This window comes from Rhinoderma darwinii, chromosome 4 (assembly GCF_050947455.1).
Source record: "Rhinoderma darwinii isolate aRhiDar2 chromosome 4, aRhiDar2.hap1, whole genome shotgun sequence".
In the NCBI taxonomy this organism is placed as follows: Eukaryota; Metazoa; Chordata; class Amphibia; order Anura; family Rhinodermatidae; genus Rhinoderma; species Rhinoderma darwinii.
In genome coordinates, this window is record NC_134690.1 from 270,258,138 (window position 1) to 270,281,826 (window position 23,689).

Consider the following 23,689-nt stretch of genomic DNA (forward strand, 5'->3'; position numbering starts at 1 on the left):
GCAAAGAAAAAGCCATATCTGAGACTGGCTAATAAAAGGAAAAGATTAATATGGGCAAAAGCACACCGACGTTGGACAGGAAGAGTGGGAAAAAGTGTTATGGACAGACGAATCGAAGTTTGAGGTATTTGGATCACACAGAAGAACATTTGTGAGACGCAGAACAACTGAAAAGATGCTGGAAGAGTGCCTGACGCCATCTGTCAAGCATGGTGGAGGTAATGTGATGGTCTGGGGTTGCTTTGGTGCTGGAAAGTGGGAGATTTGTACAAGGTTAAAGGGGATTTGAATAAGGAAGGCTATCACTCCATTTTGCAACGCCATGCCATACCCTGTGGACAGCGCTTAATTGGAGCCAATTTCATCCTACAACAGGACAATGACCCAAAGCACACCTCCAAATTATGCAAGAACTATTTAGGGAAGAAGCAGGCAGCTGGTATTCTATCTGTAATCGAGTGGCCAGTGCAGTCACCAGATCTCAACCCCATAGAGCTGTTGTGGGAGCAGCTTGACCGTATGGTACACAAGAAGTGCCCATCAAGCCAATCCAGCTTGTGGGAGGGGCTTCTGGAAGCATGGGGTGAAATTTCTCCCGATTACCTCAGCAAATTAACAGCTAGAATGCCAAAGGTCTGCAATGCTGTAATTGCTGCAAATGGAGCATTCTTTGACGAAAGCAAAGTTTGAAGGAGAAAATTATTATTTGAATAAAAATCATTATTTCTAACCTTGTCAATGTCTTGACTATATTTTCTAGTCGTTTTGCAACTCATTTGATAAATATAAGTGTGAGTTTTCATGGAAAACACAAAATTGTCTGGGTGACCCCAAACTTTTGAACGGTAGTGTATGTGTGCACATATGTGACATATTGAAGTTAAAATTAGGGGAAAATGGGAATTTTTACAAAATTTCTTCAATTTTTCTATTTTTGAATTAATTTCTACAAATTGTATCAGTCTACTTTTACCACTAAAATAAAGTACAACATGTGACGAAAAAACTATGTCGGAATTACTTGGATATTCAAAACTTTCACAGAGTTATTCTCTGATAAACTCAGACATACCAGATTTGACAAATCTGGCTTGGTCATTGAGGTCCAAACTAGCTTGGTCATTAAGGGGTTAAGGACTTTTCAGACCTGCTCATTAAGGGGATAAAAAAAGGCCCTGTGCCTTGTCGTGGTCCTGGAGCCGTGCAGCAAAATTTATTGACATATTTTTTTTTATTAGTGGTGTGTAGCAGATAGAGGATGGGGCATAATATTTATTTGCACAGGAAAAATGCATACAACCCTACATTTCAATCTTGAATAATGGGAAATCTTAACCCCTGCCCCCATTCTTCTTATGAACATCCTCCAAAACTGCAATAAAACAACATTTTCAAACAACCATTTTCTGCAAATTTTCACAAACACTACCTCTTTTGTGGTCCGATTCAAAGGGCAGACCCGCACATTCACACTGAGTTTTTTGCCGCGGCAATAAACTTCCGAAATTGATTCCCATTGATTTCAATGCGAGGTGGAGGCGTTTTTTTACCGCGAGCAAAAAAAAACTTGCGGTAAAAAGAGGCGACATGCCCTATCTTGAGGCGTTTTTCTCCTCAAAAACCCCATTGATATCAATGGGAGAAGGAAATAAACGCGTTTTTTTGCCGCGATTTTCGCCATGTGTTTTTACGTGTTTTTCGGCAAAAACGCTCGCTGTTATTCCATCTTTCTGTTGAAGAGATAGCACAAAAAAAAAGCCTAAAAAAACACGGCCCAAAAACGCATCAAAAATCGCTGCAAAAAACGCGTGTGGTGCAAAACCAATTAAAAAAACCGGAGCTGATTTTTCCAGGCAGAATTTTCTGCCTGCCAAAAAAGTATGGAAAGAAACGTTTTGCTCACACAGCACAGTAACCACTTCTTTTCAGGAACAATGAGCCCTGCATGACTTTCTATATGCCGAATTCTGACTCCAGTGCTCCAGATGAGCAGCCATCTTCTTGTCTCTTGCAGTTTGTGTTAAAAGTGATAAAGGAACATTCATTATCAGTATAGGAAGTGAGAACACTGGTCTCCATGGGAGCATGTAGATCCTGCATTAGCATTATTACTTGCTTACTGCATCCCCATCAGTGATATTTTTTTTTGTAAATAATAAATAAAAATACTAAACCCTCATACCCATATATTGTTTTGAAAGTAGACGCCTGGCACATTGTCAAAATGCCACTGCACTTTATATACAAAGGCACCTTTATTCAATTTTATGTCAAAGTGTAGTTTCTCAGAAAAAAATGCTTAAAAATTGATATTGTGGGAAAAAGTGTGACTTAAACAGTAAGGGTAAGGCCACACGAAGCGGCCCTGACACGGTCGCAATACGGCTAACAACCATGCTCAGTGCGACTGTCAAACAGCCCGTTAGCGGCCGCATGTTAATGCGGGTAATCCGTCCCTTTATCTGCAAAATCATGCGGCCATGAATTGATTACACCCTTTATTTCTGCACGATTTTGCAGGTTATAACAAGTTACCCCCTATTCATTCTCTATGGCAGCGCCGTAAAAATCCGAACACTGCACTCGGTTATCTCCGGCGCTCCCATAGAGAATGAATGGAGTGGCAGTGCGCATGAGCGTGTAACCAGAATACCCCTTAACAAGTTATTTGCCAGCCGCACATACATAGCGCCAGTGCGGTTGTTGGCCACGATGCGACCGTGTCAGGGCCGCTCCATGTGGCCTTACCCAAAATTAGGGTACACATACTAAAAGTTCAAGATATGCAGAGATAATACATACCACTTAGGACTATGTCTACATGCACACATATTCAGAAAATCACCAGAACTGGAGAGGCCAAAAATCCAACAAAAATAACAAAATTTATGAAAATTGCATGAAAATTAAACTTTGTGACTAAAATGCGTACTCGAGCAGACCACTTATGCAAACAAAATGTACTCTGCAAAAAACTTTAAGATGTTAGGAGTTGATACATATACCACACGTCTACGTTCACAGTCCTACAGAAATGCCAAAACCGCAAGAATGCTCCAACCAATTTTTTTATGCAGATTGGGAATTGTTAAGGTATAGAATTTTCCTACACCCTAAGCAAACTCCAAGGCTGCATTCACACATTGAGGAAAAAGCAGCTAACCATAATCCATAATTGCAAATCCATAAACATAATTAATTGCGTTAAGTAATACTGATTCTTTAGTGGAACTACTTGGAAACATTAACGGCGACCATCAGTAGGGAAAACTTTAAGAAATGAAAGATTCTATTATGTTTATTTAAGATTCTATCCAAGCTCTAATCGCAAACTAACCTTCTCTAGAGTCTCTAGTAGATGGGACGTAACAGATACGTCCTTGACTACTAAAATGCCTTTTTGCAAGGACCTTTGAGATCCGTGGCAGAAAAAGGGTTAATATGTACAATGTTGTTGGATTTCACTATCACAGTTGTTCTTCAATTAAACCGCAAATTCAATAATATACACTATTATGTGATGCAGTTGATTGAAGCAAATATTGTATTCGGGTGTATATTACCGTATTTCACCTTTTTTTTTTTTTTTTTAAAGCTGTGCAGCCAAAAACCACATTGCAAAATTGGAATAATTTGTGGAACAAATGCGGCCGTGTTTAATCGATTGGCACATTACCACCCCGTGTGAAAGTAGTTCAGTGCAATGGAGCTATTTAAGTTTTTTCTATGTTATTTCACCTTCACTTAGGACTTCACATGTTTTCTGGAGACAGCTCGGGACTGATTATTATGTGGAATACAGGCATCAGCAGAAGCTCCCAACAAAACCCAGTTGAGCTCTGGGGTATTTTGAAGGTAAAAGTTGTGTGAATCTTTTACAGCTTTGAATGGAATTAAAGAGAACCGTCAGCTCTACTGACATGTCTATTTTAGTGAATTCTTGTATTCCCCATAAAATTACAATTTTGGAGTACCATTCCTTAAAACACTTGAGTTTAAACTGGTCCTCTGTTATTTTTCCTAGAAATGTATGAATAAATTGACAAATGGGTGTTACATTTTTCCTTGTCAAAGGGGTGTGTGCTGATATAATCTGACACTGTCAGCACTGATTGGACATCGTCAGAATTGGCAGGGACTCGCCCCCCAACTGGTAACACCAAGTTGTCAATTTATTGATAAATCTGTAGGAGGAATAACAGAGGAATGGTACAATGCTAGGCTTTAAAAAAAGATGCTGCAGAATGATTATTTTATGGACAGTACAAATATTTACTAACACAGACATGCCAGGAGAGGTGAAAGGTCCTCTTTAATCTGATTAAATAGTATCTTTATGCCCTTTACAATTGGTTACATTTTTACAATACATTGTAAACTTTTTTAAAAGTTAAATTTAATTGAAACAGGAAGTCAATTACATTGGTTGGCTAGAAGGATACCCCCTCTCTTTCCAGGAGATGCCACACATTTTCATATGGAGTTTCTTTCCATTTAGAGGAAGGGACAAGTTGATATGTACAGCCAACTAAGACGCATGCAGCCATGCAATACATTCACGCTTCAGACAATCAGAAGCTCTTCTTGACTCAACCCAATCCACAACAAGGACCCCTACCGAGAGGAGAGTGACACCGCAGTGTGACACCGCAGTTTCAGACGTGTTCAGACATCTGGACCCAATTTTCTCAAATTTGTTTGGACAGTTCCTATGAGTATACAGTTTTTGATATAGGGGTACATATTTATTGAAAAGTTGAAGCCAGTGTACAGTACTCCTAACATTATTTATTTTAAAGCGCCATTAATTCTAGAGCGCTGTACAGATGACAAAAGGGTTTCAGTGCACAACATGTGACAAAAACCGCAAATACAATAAAAATTAGATTATTGAATGAGCACTGGTACAGAGGAAGTAAGAACCCTGCCTGTGGGGGTTTACAATCTATAAGGAAAATGGGACGGACACAGAAGGTGCGGGTAGAAGCTGTTTATCAGGTATTTTAGTGGCAGCAGAGTTATTGTATCTTTTAAGTTTTTCTGAAGAGGTGAGTTTTCAGATTGCTTTTGAAGGTTTGGATGGTGGGAGAGAGTGATGTCCTGATGTAACAAGTTTTGGATTATGGCGGATGCACGAGAGAAATCTTGGATACTATGATGTGATAAGCAGACAAAAGGAGAGTTAAGGGGGTTTTACACTGGGCAATTATCGGGCAAACGAGAATGCTCATTGCCGATAATTGCCCTGTGTAAACGGGGCAGCGATCAGCAGATGAACGAGCACATGCACGTCCATTTGCTGATCGTATCATTTAAAAAAAAGTAAAATATCGTTGTCGGCAGCACATCTCCCTGTGTAAACAGGGCAAGATGAGGAGGTGGTGTGTGAGTGGGAGACACTAAATGTCTGGATAGTAAGGTATGAAGAGATCCAGAAGAGGGCAAAGTCTGTAATTTCATGAGACATGAGAATTTGTAACGTGTCAAAGGCGGATGACCGGTCTAGCAGTAGGAGAACAGAGTAATGTGAGGCTTTGGCAGTTAAGAGAACATTAGTGACTATGGTTAAGGCAGTTTCTGTAGAATGGTGTGTTCATAAGCCAGATTGTTGTTGGTCGAAAAGAGTTGGATGAAAGATGAGAGGACAGTGCATGGTAAACATGTTGTCCAAGGAATTTTGGGACGTATGGAAGTGGTGAGAAGGAGCAATAGCTGGACAAAAAAGACAAGTCGAGGGATGGGTTCTTAGCCCCTTGGCGCCACAGCCATTTTTTTTTTCTTTTTCACTCCCCGCCTTCCAAGAGCCATAACTTTTTTCTTTTTCGGTCAGTGGAGTGGTGTGAAGGCTTTTTTTTTTGCGGGAGGAGTTGTAGTTTCTATTGACACTATTTAAGGCACCATATAATGTACTGGGAAACTGGAAAAAAATTGTGGGGTGAAATTGGAAAAAACTGCGATTACTCCATTTTTTGGGGGGTTATTCTGCTGGTCAATACTATTACGGCAATACCAAATTTATGTAGTTTCTCTTGTTTTACTACTTTTACAAAGAAAAAACTATGTGTTAAAAAAAATATATTTTTGTTTCGCCATATTCTAATAGCCATAATTTTTTTTGTCGAGTGAGGAGTGTGAGGGCTTATTTTTTGTAGGACGAACTGTAGTTTTTATTGGTACCATTTTTTGGTATTTATTTCTTATTGAACACTTTTTATAAAAAAAAATGTGAGCGCTAAGGTGAACAAAAAACAGCGATTCTGGCGGTTTTATTTTTTTTTAGATATTTTCTTTAAAAATGTAAAGTCCTTGATCATCCTAAAAAAATAAAAGGACGTTTAAGGAGTCTCTGTCACCACATTATAAGTGCCATATCTCCTACATAATGTGATCGGCGCTGTAATGTACATAACAGCAGTGTTTTTTATTTAGAAAGTTATGACCTATTTTAGATTTATGCTAACGACTTTCTCAATGCCCAACTGGGCGTTTTTTAACTTTTGACCAAGTGGGCGTTGTAAAGAGAAGTGTATGACGCTCTCCAATCAGCGTCATACACTTCTCTCCATACATGTACTCCCCACATAGTGATCTTTTTGAGATCACGATGTGCTGTCACTTACTCACACATTAACTTTACTGAAGTGTATTGAGAGTGAATAGACATTGCTTCCAGCCATGTCTATTCACAATCCCGACACTTCGGTAACATTTGTGTGGGACTTAATGACAGCAAACGTGATCTCGCGAGATCACGCTGTAAATGACAGCACAACATGATCTCGATGTGCTGTGTGAGTAAGTGACACACAAACGTTACCGAAGTGTCGGGATTGGGAATAGATATCGCATCCTGGCTGGAAGAGATGTCTATTCACTCTCAAGAAACCCTTCAGTAAAGTTAATGTGTGAGTAAGTGACAGCACATCCTGATCTCGCAAGATCACTATGTGCTGGGTACATGGATGAAGAGAAGTGTATGACGCTGATTGGTCAGCGTCATACACTTCTCTTCACAACGCCCAGTTGGGCATTAAGAATGTCATTAGCATAAATCTAAAATTGTTCATAACTTGGTCAAAATGTATCATTTTTCTAAATAAAAAACACTGCTGTTATCTATAATACAGCGCCGATCACATTATGCAGGAGATAGGGCACTTATAATGTGGTGACAGAGCCTCTTTAAAAAATAGTAGACATATGGTAAAAATGAATTAACTATTTTCTGTAGTAAGATAATACATGTCTTATAAGCATACAAATTTACATTTTCCATAAACTTTGGTGTTTCTTTTTCCATATATTGACCAAAATGTACCACTGAAATAAAGTACAATCCGCGGAATTTATCAAATTTTCTACACCAGTTTTCTGTTGTCTCCTTTATAAAAACAATGGGTGGAGTTGAGTGAAAGGGACAGGACAACTCACAGCCCGACACTTTTTTTATAATTAACGCCAGAAGCTGGTGTAACTTATAGCGGAAATCTAGGCCAGCATCTAGTTAGTGTAGATTTCACTATGTGGCCAGGGGCATAACAGGGTAGAGGCCGGCTCTGTACCATCCCCCCTTTATCTGACAATAAATTAAATGAAGAAATAAATTACTCACTGTACCGCTTCTTCTCCTCTCCCATCTCATTAGGCTCCCACGTGAAGCCGCAGTTTGCCTCTTAATAAATGTGTCACATCTTACTCCGGTGAACTGAATATTAAGACTGGCATGTAAAAAATCTCGACAAATGTGTCACGAAAAAAAATCTCGGGAATCACTTGGATGAGTAAAAGCATTAAAAAGTTATTCCCACATAAATTAATTTGATAAAGTGTCAAATTTGAAAAATGGGGCTGTATGAGGAAGGCTAACACTGGCTGCGGCTGGAAGGGGTTAAAATACTGTAACCTAAATTAATGTTTTTTTAGATAGGTGTTTTTAAGATAATAAGTCCCCTATTCATGAGCTGATGCGTGGTGGCTCAATCTGCCAGGACACTGCTATCAGATGTGATTGCTGGGGAAAGCAGGCAGCAAGTTCTCATTTTTCAAAATTAGACAGTCCTCGATGCATCGTCCATGGAATGCATAGATAAGCCAGATTTTATTTTGCGCTTAAATATTAGGGGATTGCAAATGATATGTAAGAAATAAGTGCATTTATGTTAAAATCTATGAAAGCAGAGAGTGATTATATTTAACCAGACGCGTTAAGTAATATTATGTTGGCATTTGAACACGTTATTGTGCCCTTTCTTGCAACTGAACAGGTGACAATCCATGAATTAATTTGTTCTTTTCTTTCTGATGATGTACAGTAGTATTTTCTGCCTTAGCATTTTTAAAAAAAAAAATACTTTGTCATTTTAGGAAATAAAAGAAACGGATATGAAAGGAATAGCCGTGAATCACTTACAAGTTCATCCAAATGGAAGGCGTCTGTTACTTCATACAAAGGATAGCACAGTCAGAATCATGGATCTTAGAATGCAAGTAATTTTTTTTCCATTGTCTTTGTCTTTTTTTTTTTTTTTTTAAGGTCCATGTGATATATGAGATCAGTAGTAGATTGTTATGGTAGTTAAAAAAAATTCTTGTTATGATTGCACATCATCTATTGAAAAATCTACCGTACATACGCATTCTAGCTAAGTTTATAGAAAGCTGCTTTTCAGAGACTGTACCACACTTGTCCTCGGACTGTGTGTGGTTATGCTGCTTAGTCCCGTTTAAGATGGAGCAGATGCAATTTACCTCCAATACTATTTTTAGATTTAGACTAAGTGTAAGTTGAGTTTTGTTGCACTGCAAATCTTCCCTACATTAAAAGGGTTGTCCATGACCGGACAACTGATGACCTATCTCCAGGATAGATCATCACTATATGATCGGCGTGGGTCCGACACCCGGACCCCGCACCGATCCGCCATACCAGCAGCCTCCGTGTGCCGGATGTTTTGAACGGTATGCAGTATTGGGAGTCGGAAGTAGATGGCTCCAACAACTGCATAGTGGCCATTCTACAGAACTGCAGCTCTGCTCCTATTCACTTGAATGACCAGCCAGGAGACAATGTCTGGTCATTCTCCCGACGCTCCGGTGAAGTTACTGTGGGAGTAAGTGATGGCACAGCGTGATCTCGCTGTGAGTACAGCGGGACATGAATGAAGAGAAGTGTATGACGCTGATTGGTCAGCGTCATACACTTTTCTTTATAATGCCAACTTGGTCCAAAGTAAAAAATCGCCCAGTTGGGCATTAACAAATTTGCATAAATCTTAAAATCTTCATAACTTTGTCAAAAATAAAAGTTTTTAAAAAAGAAACCGTACTTATCTACATCAAAGCGCCTATTACATTAGGTAGGAGATAGGGCAGTTATAAACTGGTGACAGCCTCTTTAAGCTGACCTTCAAAGCAGCTATAAAACTCAAATATTGTATAGATTGTAGAGGTCAGGCAGCAGGAATAATATAGATTATATATAAAAGCAAATTGCGTCTGATTTTCTCTTTAATTCTATTTTAGACTGGCTGCAAAAAAATATATTGGAGCCACAAATTATAGGGAAAAACTTCATAGTGCCTTTACACCATGTGGAACATTCGTCATAGCTGGTAGCGAAGACGGTGTCGCGTATGTGTGGAATGCTGAAACAGGTGAGACGATCTATAAATCATTTGAAAATTATTATTTTGCTTATTAAGTAAATTAAAATGATCATGGACCATAGACTGGTTGACTTCAGCTTTTTTATGTATTTTCAGTAGAGTGATCAGTTTAAATTCCTACACTGCTTATAAAGGTCATTATATGGTTGTTTCTTCTATCCTAGGGGATCAGGTAGCCAAGTATACAGAGCTGTCATATACAGCCCCACTTCGAGATGTGGCCTTTCACCCTCATGAACACATGGTGGCATTTTGTGCCTATGGACCGAGCCAGCCAATCATTGTATATATTTATGACTACAAGGGTGAGCATAATTACTGATACAGTATTTCTTTTACGGACACCGCTCCAGCTTTATTTTTTACATCTAAGTGAAAAACGATGACCTTTAGTTAAACCTATTCCATTTAAAATAATTCAAACCAACCAGACAATCTTGTAAAGTAACTATTGTCCAGTGTAACCAGCAATATTTATAGCGTGTACTCTCATATATTTTAACCCCTTAAGGACACAGCCTGTTTTGGCCTTTAGGACACAGCCGATTTTTTTTCAAATCTGACGTGTTCATTTATGTGATAATAACTTGGAAATGCTTTTACCTATCCAAGCGATTCTGAGATTGTTTTCTCGTGACATATTGTACTTTATGTTAGAGAAAAAATTTGGTCGATAAATTCAATATTTATTTGTGAAAAACACCAAAATTTAAGAAAAATGTGCAAAAATTAGCATTTTTCTAAATATAAATGTATCTGCTTGCAAAACAGATAGTAATACCACACAAAATAAAATAGTTTCTAGTTAACATTTCCCATATTTCTACTTTTATGTTGGCTTCGTTTTTTTGAACGTCCTTTTATTTTTCTAGGACGTTACAAGGCTCATAACTTTATCAGCAATTTCTCAAATTTTCAAGAAAATTTCAAAAGCCTATTTTTTTATGGACCAGTTTAGTTCTGAAGTGGCTTTGAGGGGCCTATATATTAGAAAGTCCCCATAAATCTACCCATTTTAAAAACTGCACCCCTAAAAGTATTCAAAACAGCATTTAGAAAGTTTCTTAACCCTCTAGGTGTTTCACAGGAATTAGCAATGTAGAGGTAAAATGTACAAATTTTCATTTTTTTGCTGAAATTCATTTGTAGTAAAAAAAAAATCTGTACCACAGAAGGTTTTACCATTGAAACACAACTCAATATTTATTGCCCAGATTCTGAAGTTTTTATAAATATCCCATATGTGGCCCTAGTGTTTTACAGGACTGAACTACATGCCTCAGAAGCAAAGGAGAAACTAGTGGATTTTGGGGGCACTTTTTTATTACAATATATTTTAGGTACCATGTCAGGGTTGAAGAGGTCTTGGAATGCCAAAACAGTGGAAACCCCCCAAAAGTGACCCCATTTTGGAAACTACACCCCTCAAGGAATTTTTCTAGGGTTATAGTGAGCATTTTGACCCCACAGGTTTTATGCTAAATTTATTGGAATTAGGCTGTGAAAATAAATCACATTTTTTTTCTGAAAAAACATAGAAGTTTTTAATTTTTACAAGGAATAAAGGAGAAAAAGCACCACAACATTTGTAAAGCAAATTCTCCCGATTACAGGAAAACCCCATATGTGATAATAAATTGCTGTTTGGACCCACTGCAGGGATTAGAATGTGAGGAGTGCCATTTGGATTTTGCACAGATGTTTTTTTGGTTCTGTGTCACATTTGCAGAGACCCTGATGTACCAGTACAGTGGAAACCCGAAAGAAGTGACCCCATTTTGGAAACTATACCCTCAAGGAATTTATTCATGGATGTAGTTGGTCGTTTGAGACTACATTTTGTAGGAGGAATTAATGCATAGCCGGTGTAAAAATAAAATTTATTATTATTTTTCTCTCTCACAAATGCGTCATTTATAGGACATTTTTCTTCGTATCCAGTATATGAAACTAAGGAAATGTACCCCAATGTTTATTTAGCTGTTTCTCTTGTTCAAAATTACCCCAACTTAGGCCGAAATCTTTTCTTTGTCAACATGGTAGGGCTCAAAAGCAAAGGAATACCCTGTAGTTTTCAGAATATAGCTTCCACTTAGAGGATTTCAGCTGGTAGAACAATGTAACCCCTCCAGAAGTGACCCCATTTTTAAAATCAGATCCTGAAAGTATTCATCTAGGGGTATAGTGATTATGTTGACCATATATTTTTACCTGGAAGTATGGGAGAGCATAAAACTGAAGTGCCTTGTGGCTTTTTGGGCCTAGTGAGATAAATTCCAGGCACAATGTTCTGAAGTGGTAGTCAAAAGAGAATAAGTCGGCACCGCTGCAATGAATATTCCTCCGGACGTTCGGCAGATCACTGCCTAGGTAGCATACAGTTCTGTTGTATGTCAAAGGAGGTGCTGGCTCAGCAAGAAAAGTTCATATGTATCACAATGTGTGAAGAAAGAAATAGAGCCGCACTCACCCTGACGTTTTCATATGTTTAATAGCTCAAAATAAAGTGGGGGGAGAGACGGAGTAATACACAGATTCACAGGCAACAGCTGTTTCGCGTAAACACGCTTTCTCAAGCCTTCTGCCCGTTGCCTGTGAATCTGTGTATTACTCAGTCTCTCCCTCCCCCCACACTTCATTTTGAGCTATTGAACATATGAAAACACCGTCCTCCAGTATTCATCTAGGGATACAATGAACTTGTTTGTTTTATTTGAGGTATAATTCCAATTTTTAAATGGGCACTAATGTAATGGAAATAGGGATAAAATATCTGTACGTCTATATGAAAAGAGCAAAAGGGGTTAAAACAAAATTAGAGAATGAATAAATTCATATTTTAGATCAGAATGATAAGAACGAAAACATTCTTTGATGCACAACCCCAGCTTATCGGGACAAGTGTCGCAATGATAACCCGTGTCTTTTCTAAGTCCATTTTTGTAACAAACGCAAAATTTTTTGTAGGGCCGTCTATTTTTTTCAGTGGGGGGAATTTTGGCTGGGAAGAGCTGTCCCGGTGCAACTCTGCTGGCCTGACTTATATGGGATGTGCTTGCACCCTCTTCTGTCCGGTCTTCAAACAGTAATTGCTTTATTATCTGCTCTTGATATTCAAGATATCGGGCATTTTTTCCTGTCTTGCGGTATAATATAAAGGTATTACACAGTGCTGTTTAAATTAAGTGCACTGCGACCTTTTCATACCAGACGCGTGACATCCGTATCATGTTGTATGGCTGTAATAATTGGTCAGCCAGGTCCACCCCTCCCATGTGCGGGCTGTACTCTTGTACGCACACAGGCTTGAGGGCTGTGGTGTTACTGCCTCTTACAGGAACAGGGGTGCTGCTGTCCGCATGAAGATGTCTTTTTTGTCACTAAACTTAGTCCGCATAATGTTTGCATTATACAGGGACCTACTTTCGCCAGGTCTCAATTTTTGATCTACCAAATTTTTGGGAAGGCCTCTTTGATTCCTCCTTACTGTACCACAGGCCACTATCCCTTTTTCAAACAGACACTGGTATAAAAATTGTCTATGTATAGGTGATACGCTTTACCTAGCAGGGGGTATAAAAGGTCCCAGACAATTTTGGCACTAATGTTGAGGATGGTGGGGCATTCTGGTGGACAGATCTGGCAATCTGTGAGTGTACCCACTTTCACTCTCACAGAGCTTGTAAATTTTGATTCTGTATCTTGCACGTTTACTTGGCAAATATTGCCGGAATCCGAACCTCCCCTTGAACAGCACGAGTGACTCGTCGATGGCAATATTTTTTTGTGTGGTGTATGCCTCTGAAAATTTCTCATTAAAATGAGTCAGTAGTGGCCTAATTTTGAATAGTCTGTCGTGGGTAGGGACGCCAGGGGCAGGGTACTGGCTGTTATCAGTGTAATGCAGAAATTGTAACAGCGCTTCAAACCGTATTCTCATCATTACTGCCCTGTACATTGGCGTATCATATAATACGTCAGTGGACCAATAGGACTGTATGGTGGGTTTTTTAATAAGCTCCATATTCAGAAAAAGCCCCCAAAACATTTGCATTTCTGCGGCATCAGTGGGATGCCACATCTGGCTTCTTGCATAGTAAGAGGTGGGATGACTTGCCAGAAATTGTGATGCGTATAGATTGGTTTGTGTAACCATCAGGTTCACTAACTCTTCTGTGAAAGATTTTTTTTTTAAATCCAGTTCGCTGTACCCGATGGTGATAATTTTTATTCCCGGGGCAGAAATTAATTCCGGAATTTGGGGAGAAAACATATTTGGGGACACCCAATTGGAGTCACTTGACTGACTGTCACTCTGCCTACTCCGCCTTTGTGGGGGTTCTTCACTATAACTTGATGAGGACATTTTTAGGAAATGTTCCTCATCATCACTGGCGGTATCTGTGTCTGAACACAGCATGGTGTAGGTCTCCTCCACGGTGTACATCTGTTTAGCCATACTAGAACAGACAAATTTTATTTTTCTGACTAGAAAAACACTTGAAAACTCAGGACAAAAAAACCTACCTAAATGATTATACTAAATATCACTACACTACTATCACTAACACTATATATATTTTTTTAGATTTTTTTTTTTAAAATATATATATATTTTTTTTCAACAGGACAAATGAAATGACAGCTCCCCAAATGTCAAGGAGCAGTTCAGGGGGATTATAGAGGTCTCTAGGGGGTTTATTTCTAATTTTCACACTGGGACACACTAAATTACAGCTGTTCTCTCCGATTTCCTCACAACTGTTACAGGAATGAGGAGATCGGAGCTGGGGAAGGCGGTTTTTTCACATTTTGGCTGTGATTGGTCTGTCTGGATTGACTGACCAATCACAGCCATCTCCAGGCGGGGACAGCTGCGATCGGTCCTGCCACTAACATATGTGACTATCAGCTGTCTATGACAGCTGAAGTCACTGTTCTGTCACAGTGTGTTTACATGCTGTGACAGTTTAACTGCAGGACGAGAATGATCGTCCTAATGCGGCAAGCACCCGCCGCTCAGGACGAGTAGTCTCGTCCTGTGTCGGCAAGAGGTTAATTTTTAAGAACTGTTCTAGATTGTAAGCACAGGTGATTAAATTTACCTAGTGATGTCTTCTAATCGTGCCGGAGCTGCTCAGGTCGTTTTAGTTGTGCCCACGTCACTTCAGCTCCGATCTGACAACGTGATATTACTGCACACTGGAACCTGAGTGATTCAGGCACAACCATGAGGACGAGGGCAGTGCTGGGGCAATGTTCAGCATAGAGATTCCTCCATTCACCTGATAACTGCATTACTATTTGCAGTGAAACCATTAAAAATCTACTCATGCAAAATTGTATGTTTTATTTTTCTCCACTATGATAAATTAGGGAACCAAACAGTAATGGCAAATTAAATATTTCAGAAAGATGACGTACAGCACCAGTCAAAAGTTTGGACAGACCTTTTCATTCCATAGTTTTTCTTGTTTTTTTTTATTTTCAACATATTATATAACTATAACGGAACACATGGAATTAAGTAGTAAACAAAAAATTGTTGAAGAGCACAGAATATGTTTTACATTTTATATTCTTCAAAGTAGCCCCTTTTGCTTTGATGACCGCTTTGCACAGTCTTGGCATTCTCTCAATCATGTACATGAGTTAGTCACCTGGAATGGTTTGCCAACAGTCATGAAGGAGTTCCCAGAGGTGCTGAGCACTTGTTGGCTACTTTTCCTTCACTCTACATTCCAACTCATCCCATACAATCTCAATTGGGTTTAGGTCGGGTGATTGTGGAGGCCATGTCATCTGACGCAGCACTGCATCAATTTCCTTCTTGGTCAAATAGCCCTTACATAGATTGGAAGTGTGTTTGGGGTCAAGCGTAAACCAGATGGGATGGGATGGCATGTGGTTACAGAATGCTGTGATAGGCACTTTGAAGAATCTAAAGTAAAAAACATATTCTGGTTAACACCTTTTTGTTTACCACTTAATTCCATATGTGCGCCTTCAAAGTTTCCACGTCTTCAATATGAATCTACAATGTAGAAACAAAAATTATTGAGAAAAAACATTGAGAAGGTGTGTCCAAACTTTTGACTGGTACTGTATGTCACAGGTCCCAAACCTCTTTTTAACCAAGGACCAGTTTCAGGCAAGACCATTTTTCCACGGACGGACGGGGGGGGGGGGTGAGGGAGGGGTTTCAGAATTCAGAATTTGTGGCGAAAAATGTGCAGCATAATACAGTAGCAGCACGCCTCGTAAATAGCGAGTGGAAAAAACGCTCACAAATTAACATGCGGTGCAGAGTTTTAGTCCGCAGCATGTTAACAGTAAACACTGCTTATTTGTTGTGGGTTTTCCCCATTAAATTCAATGGGGAGGTAAAACCCGCAACAAATTGCAATTGTTCCATTTATTGCGGCAGAATCTCAGCGATTCCACAGCAAAAGACGCAACTCAGAAAAAAAAATAATCTTATACTTGACTCAGAATGTGACCGCTGCAGCCAATCACCGGTTGCAGCGTTCTTTTGGGATAAAATGTCATCCCAGGAGGCTCAGCAGTTTTCCGCAGTGGACATTCCGGGCGAAAAACTGCACCACAATTTGTTGTGGTTTTTCGCCCGGGATTCCCTGTGGCCACTGGGGCAGATACTGAGGCCCGGTACCAAATGGTCCACGGCCTGTATGGGTCCGTGACCCGGTGGTTGGGGACCACTTCTGTATGTGAGAGTGTTCCCTGCAGAGATAGTATTATCTTTTTTCTTTTTTTTTTCTTTCTTTTTTTCTTCCTCTTTTTTTATTTTAAACAAGATAGTATCAGTTACACCCATAACATTTGATAATGATCATTATAATTACATTATTATTTGACCCCCACCCCCCACCCTTTTCATTCCATCGGGAGCCAAGAAAAATTCTTCTGTGACAGCAAGACTTTGTTATTATTCATGTATTTAAACCAAAAGTCCCATAGTTTAACAAAATAATGATACTTTTTCCCATTCATCTAATGATGGAGCATTCACATAAAGCCAAAATTTAGGTAGACGGTTCCTGGCGACATAAAGGGAACTTTGAATAACCGGAGAATAATGGTTGGGAGATATCACTTGTAAAAAGGTCTTCCAGAACACACCGTCCAGGGTCAAGGGGATCTCAAAATTGAGGCCACCGAAAACCTATGATGTCTAGGACACCAGCATGTCAAATAAAACCAATCGGCATTAGGGCCCAGACATTTAGGACAGTCACTAGATTTCCTCATCCATATTTTATAGAGGAAAGCGGTAAAGTCTATTAACAAACCCAAAGTGATTGGACGAGACCAGTGGAATATGTTTGTAAATTTGAGTCCATTGTTCTCTGTAATAGGACCTAAGTACACGACTCATTTCTTTTTGGATTTAAAGTAAGCGAATCCCAATTCAATATCTAAAAATATTTTATATAACTTAGAGATTCCAACTCGAGTAACAGGAAATTTAAAAAATAAACGAAAGTAAACCCTGGGAATCTATAATGAGATTTATTTTTTCTTCGTGCAATCAAAGGCGTGTTTCAGCTGTATAAACCAAAACTTGTCCCTATCCGAAAGATTGAACTAATTTTAGAATCTCTAGGATTGTTTTAAATTGTTATTCTGGAATATTTGTTTTAAGGCAATAACGCCCTAAGAGACCCAAAACTGGTAATCATGCAATGACTTTAACCCCTTCAAGACACAGGCTGTTTTGGCCTTCAGGACACAGCCAGTTTTTTCAAATCTGACATGTTTCACTTTATGTGGTAATAACTCCGGAATGCTTTTACCTATCCAAGCGATTCTGAGATTGTTTTCTCGTGACACATTGGACTTTGTTACTGGCAAAATTTGCTCGATACATTAAGTATTTAATTGTGAAAAACACCAAAATTTAGCGAAAAGGTGCAAAAATTAGCATTTTTCTAAATTTATATGTATCCGCTTGTAAGACAGATAGTAATACCACACAAAATTGTTGCTAATTAACATCCCCCATATGTCTACTTTAGATTGGCATCGTTTTTTGAACATCCTTTTATTTTTCTATGACATCACAAGGCTTAGAACTTTAGCAGCAATTTCTCACATTTTCAAGAAAATTTAAAAAGGCTATTTTTACAGGGGCCAGTTCAGTTGTGAAGTGGATTTTAGGGCCTGATATATTAGAAACCCTCTAAGTCACCCCATTTTAAAAACTTCACCCCTCAAAGTATTCAAAACAGCATTTAGAAAGTTTCTTAACCCTTTAGATGTTTCACAGGAATTAAGGCAAAGTAGATGTGAAATGTTCAAATTTCTTTTTTTTTTTTTTTGCAGAAATTAAATTTTCATCTATTTTTTTTGTAACACAGAAAGTTTTACCAGAGAAATGCAACTCAATATCTATTGCCCAGATTCTGCAGTTTTTAGAAATACCCCACATGTGGCCCTAGTGCACTTATTGACTGAAGCGCCGGCCTCAGAAACAAAGGAACACCTAGAGGATTTTGGGGCCTCCTTTTTATTAGAAAATATTTTAGGCTCCATGTCGGGTTTGAAAGGCTCTTGCGGCACCAAATCAGTGGAAATCCCCCAAAAGTGACACCATTTTGGAAACTATACCCCTTGAGGAAATTATCTAGGGATATAGTGAGCATTTTGACCCCGCAGGTTTTTTGCAGAAATTATTGAAAGTAGGCCGTGAAAATGAAAATCTACATTCTTTCAAAGAAAATGTAGGTTTAGCTAATTTTTTCTAATTTCCACAAGGACTAAAAGGAGAAAATGCACCACTACTTTTGTAAAGCAATTTCTCCCGAGTAAAACAATACCCCGCATGTGGTCATAAACAGCTGTTTGGACACACGGCGGAGCTTAGAAGGGAAAGAGCGCCATTTGGCTTTTGGAGCTCAAATTTAGCAGGAATGGTTTGCGGAGACAACGTCGCATTTGCAAAGCCCCTAAGGGACCAAAACAGTGAAAACACCAAAAAAGTGATTCCATTTAGGAAACTACACCCCTTGAAGAATCCATCTAGGGGTGAAGTGAGCATTTTGAACCCACAGGGGTTTCATAGATTTTATTAGAATTGGGCAGTGAAGGTAAAAAAAATCCTTTTTTTCCAATAAGATGTAGCTTTAGCTCAAAATTTTTCATTTTCTCAACAAATAAAGGAATAAAAGAACCCCAACATTTGTAAAGCAACTTCTCTGGAGTACGGCAATACCCCATTTGTGGTCATAAACTGCTGTTTGGGCATACGGCAAGGATCAGAAGAGAAGGAGTGCCGTTTGGCTTTTGGAGCACAGATTTTGCTGTATTTGTTTCTTGACACCATGTCACATTTGCAAAGCTCCTAAGGTACCAGTACAGTGGAAACTCCCCAAAAGTGACTAGATTCACGAAACTACACCCCTTGAGGAATTCATCTAGGGGTGTAGTGAGCATTTTGACCCCACAGGTGTTTCATAGATTTTATTAGAATTGGGCAGTGAAAATAAAAAAAATCCTTTTTCTTCAATAAGACGTAGTTTTAGCTGAAAATGTTTCATATTCTCAACAAATAAATGAAAAAGAGCACCCCAACACTTGTAAAGCAACTTCTCCTGTGTACGGCAATACCACATATGTGGTCATAAACTGCTGTTTAGGCACAGAGTAGGGCTCAGAAGGGAAGGAGCGCCATTTGGCTTTTGGAGTACAGATTTTGCTGGATTGGTTTCTGGTCGCTATGTCGCATTTGCAAAGTCCCTGTGGGACCAAAACAGTGGATCCCCCCCAGAAGTGACCCCATTTTGGAAACTACACCCCTCAAGGTATTCACCTAGGGGTGTAGTGAGCATATTAACCCCACAGGTGATTGGCAGAAATTGGTGTGCACTCGATGTTGCAGAGTGAAAATGGTTTTTCAATAGATATGCCAATATGTGGCGCCCAGCCTGTGCCACTGGAGACACACACCCCAAGAATTGTTAAAAGGGTTCTCCCGGGTATGGCGATGCCATATATGTGGAAGTAAACTGCTGTTTGGGCACACTGTAGGGTTCAGAAGGGAGGTAGCGCCATTTGGCTTTTGGAGCGTGGATTTTGCTTGTAGTAGTTTTGTTTGGAGTCTTACTGGTGTTTCCGTTTATAATGTGGGGGTACATGTAAGGCGGGCGGAGTATATAAGGGGCATAGTCAGGTGGTATAGTGGGGTAAAAAAAAACAATAAAATAATCCATAGATGTGTGTTACGCTGTGACACAATCCTTTCTGCACAGGCCGGTGTCGCACTAATAAATGGTCTTTACTTATTCCGCACTCCGCACCTTTGAAGTTTGGGGAATTTTGCTGGGAAAGTGTTGTCCTGGTATAATACGGGCGCCCTCACTTCCAGCAGATATGTTTGGGCCCTCCCCTTCCTGGTTCCCTAATTTTAGGGGCCTTGATAAATCGCCACTTGAAACAGAAGAAACGTTCCCCTCGGGCCGGCACAACTGCATATTTTTATTTCCTGGCTTATTGGTGCCTTGACTAATTTTATTTTTTCATAGACGTAGTGGTATGAGGGATGTTTTTTTTTTTGTGTGACGAGCTGTAGTTTTTATTGGTACCATTTTGGGGTACATGCCACATTTTGATCACTTGTTATCCTTTATTTTTTGGGAGGCAAGGTGACCAAAAAACAGCAATTCTGGCATATTTTTTTAGTTCTTTTTATACAGCGTTCACCATGCGTTATAAATTACATGCTACCTTTATTCTGCGGGTCAGTCCGATTCCGATGATACCTAATTTATAGCACTTTTTATGTTTTTCAACTTTTTGCACAATAAAATAACTTTTGTAATTTTTCTATCGCCAAGTTGTGAGAGCCATAACGGTTTTAAATTTTTCGTCGACGGAGCTGTATGAGGGCTTGTTTTTAGCGAGACGAGTTATAGTTTTTATAGGTAACATTTTTAGGTACATGCGACTTTTTGATCACTTTTTATTTCAATTTTTGGAAGATAAAGTGACCAAAAAATAGCAATTATGTCTGTATTTTTTAGTTATTTTTTTTACGGCGTTCATTGCGCGGGATAAATAACATAATATTTTTATAGTTCAGGTCGTTACGGTCGCAGCGATACCAAATATGTATGGCTTTATTATTTTTTTCAATAATAAATGACTTGATAAGGGAAAAAGGGCGATTGTGTTTTGTGTTATTATTTGAAACTTTTATTGTATTTTTTACAACTTTTATTTTTACTTTTTTTACACTTTTCTTTAGTCCCAGTAGGGGACTTGAAGGTCCAACTGTTTGTTTGATGTTCTAATACATTGCACTACCTATGTAGTGCAATGTATTAGAACTGTCAGTTGTTCACTGACAGCAAGCCGATCAGGCTCCGCCTCCGGGCGGGGCCTAATCGGCTAACGTAATGGCAGATAGGAAGCCATTGTTAGGCATCCTGTTGCCATAGTAACAGTCGCCAGCCTTGCCATCGCATGGCAAGGCTGACGATTGCATACAAACCACTTTGATGCAGCGATTCCATTGAATCGCTGCATTGAAGGGGTTAATGCCAGGAATCGGAGCTAGCTCCGGTTCCTGGCGATAGATCGGGTTGTCCACTGTAATATACAGCGGACATCCACTGCTGATGACGCCGGCTCAGCTTCTGAGCTGGAAGCTGAGCCGGCGCCATCTTGCCGATGGTACCAGAAGCCTCCTGGGCCCCGCCGACGACACGGCATAGGAGGAATCCGTTACTGGCGGACCGGGAGGTAAGTATTAGCCCTCCGATCGCCTTTGCAGCCACGGCAACCCAGCGATCACGTTGCTGGGGTGCCGATGGCTATAAACTCCTCACATGCTGCGATCTCTATTGAACGCAGCATGTGAGGGGTTAATTGGTCGGATCGGAGGCTAGCTCCGGTCCTGGCCGATACCTCAGGGTGCCAGCTGTAACATACAGCTGTCACCCGGCGGTGATGTCGCTGGCTCAGCTCCTGAGCCAGCTTCATCTCCATCACGTACAATTACGTGGAGATGCGGGAAAAGGCCATCTCCCGTGACGTAACTGTACGTGAAATGGCGGGAAGGGGTTAAAGAGGCTCTGTCACCAGATTTTCAAACCCCTATCTCCTATTGCAGCAGATCGACGCTGCAATGTAGATAACCGTAACGTTTTTTTGTTTTTTCAAAAACGAGCATTTTTGGCCAAGTTATGACCATTTTTATATTTATGCAAATTAGCCTTTCTTAAGTACAACTGGGCGTGTTTAAAGTTATGTCCAAGTGGGCGTGTATTGTGTGTGTACATCTGGGCGTTTTTACTTGTTTTACTAGCTGGGCGTTGTGAATAGAAGTGTATGATGCTGACGAATCAGCATCATCCACTTCTCTTCGTTACCACCCAGCTTCTGGCAGTTCAGACACACAGCGTGTCCTCGCGAGTCCGACGCGATGAAGTTCCTGTGGGAGGAAGTGAGTGACCTCACAGCGTGATTTCGCGAGGACACGCTGTGTGTCTGTGCACTGCCAGAAGCTGGGCGTTGTGAATAAAAGTGGATGATGCTCATTCGTCAGCATCATACACTTCCATTCACAACGCCCAGCTAGTAAAACAAGTAAAAACGCCCAGATGTACACACACAATACACGCCCACTTGGACATAACTTTAAACACGCCCAGTTGTACTTAAGAAAGGCTCATTTGCATAAATATAAAAATGGTCATAACTTGGCCAAAAAATGCTAGTTTTTGAAAAAAACAAAAACGTTACTGTTATCTACATTGCAGCGTCGATCTGCTGCAATAGGAGATAGGGGTTTGAAAATCTGGTGACAGAGCCTCTTTAACTCCTCAAGAGAGGAGTTATGCCATAGAGGTGATATTTCGAAATAGTTAAGAGATTCTACTTAATTTTTAATATCCAACCAGATCCTAAAGGCCATTTGAGACAAGAGATGCTTCCTATATCCGTGGCCACCAAAGATGCCCAAATCCAACAAATGGAATATAAAGCTAAACCCATCTTTCTTAAGAGCCCTTCAGGATCTTATTTGTCAGGTAGTCCTCCCATCCCAATATAAATTTAAATTCCGTGTCCAAAAATTACAGCCTAATTTTTGGTACTGATAATCCACCGGCCTCAAAAAAACGTAATTACTTTTTAAAGTTCCATACGAGGGGTCTACCCTACCATATTAGGGTGGATAACATGCTGTTAATAATATTTAAAAGTTCTTCTGTGTAAATAGATAGGGCAGTTAATCCCTTAGTGACCACCAATACGCCTTTTTACGTCGGTCACTAATGGGCTTTAGGCTAGGCTGACGCCTTTTCACGTCAGCCTAGTCTAAGTCCTGCATGGGTCTCCCGTGCAGGCAGGAGCCGGGGCTCTGCTGTCTGATGACAGCTGAGCCCCTGCTCCATCGCCCGCGATCGAAGTTTACTTCGATCGCGGCCGTTTAACCCGTTAAATGCCGCCGTCAATAGCGACCGCGGCATTAAACTTTGGTTACAGAGGGAGTGCGCTCCCTCTGTCACCCATCGGCGGCCCGCGAATGCAATCGCGGGTCTCCGATGGGGTGTCATGGCAGCCAGGGGCCTGATAAAAGCCCCCAGGTCTGCCCTGGACATATGCCTGTTAGGAAGCGCCGGAGGCACGTCCTAACAGATTGCCTGTCAGATTTACACTGACAGGCAATAATGCTCTGGTATACGAAGTATACCAGAGCATTATAGCAGCTATCGGAAGATCGCACAGTAAAGTCCCCTAGTGGGACTAATAAAATAAGTCATCAAAGTGAAATAAAGATTATTAATAAAAAGTACAGTAAAAAAATAAATCCATTTTTTTCCATAAAAAGTGGTTTTATTTAGTAAAAGTGTAAAAAAAAAAAAAAAGTACACATATGTGGTATCGCCGCGACCGTAATGACTCCATTAATAAAGTTAATATGTAATTTAAACCGCAAAGTGAACACCGTAAAAAAAAAACGCAAAAAACCATGGCGAAATTGCAAATTTTTTTCCATTGCC

General features: G+C 39.9%; 1 protein-coding gene across 4 annotated transcripts in view; it reads left to right on the plus strand.

Annotated features, from left to right (window-relative positions):
• AHI1 (Abelson helper integration site 1) overlaps window positions 1–23,689 on the plus strand; it is a 242,704-nt gene that overhangs the window by 72,306 nt on the left and 146,709 nt on the right. For all 4 annotated transcript variants that reach the window (XM_075862504.1, XM_075862503.1, XM_075862501.1 and 1 more), the window contains exons 14-17: window positions 3,749–3,855; window positions 8,365–8,483; window positions 9,523–9,653; window positions 9,830–9,970. In XM_075862504.1, the coding sequence (XP_075718619.1) occupies window positions 3,749–3,855; window positions 8,365–8,483; window positions 9,523–9,653; window positions 9,830–9,970 (498 nt within the window). The remainder of the gene's footprint in view (window positions 1–3,748; window positions 3,856–8,364; window positions 8,484–9,522; window positions 9,654–9,829; window positions 9,971–23,689) is intronic.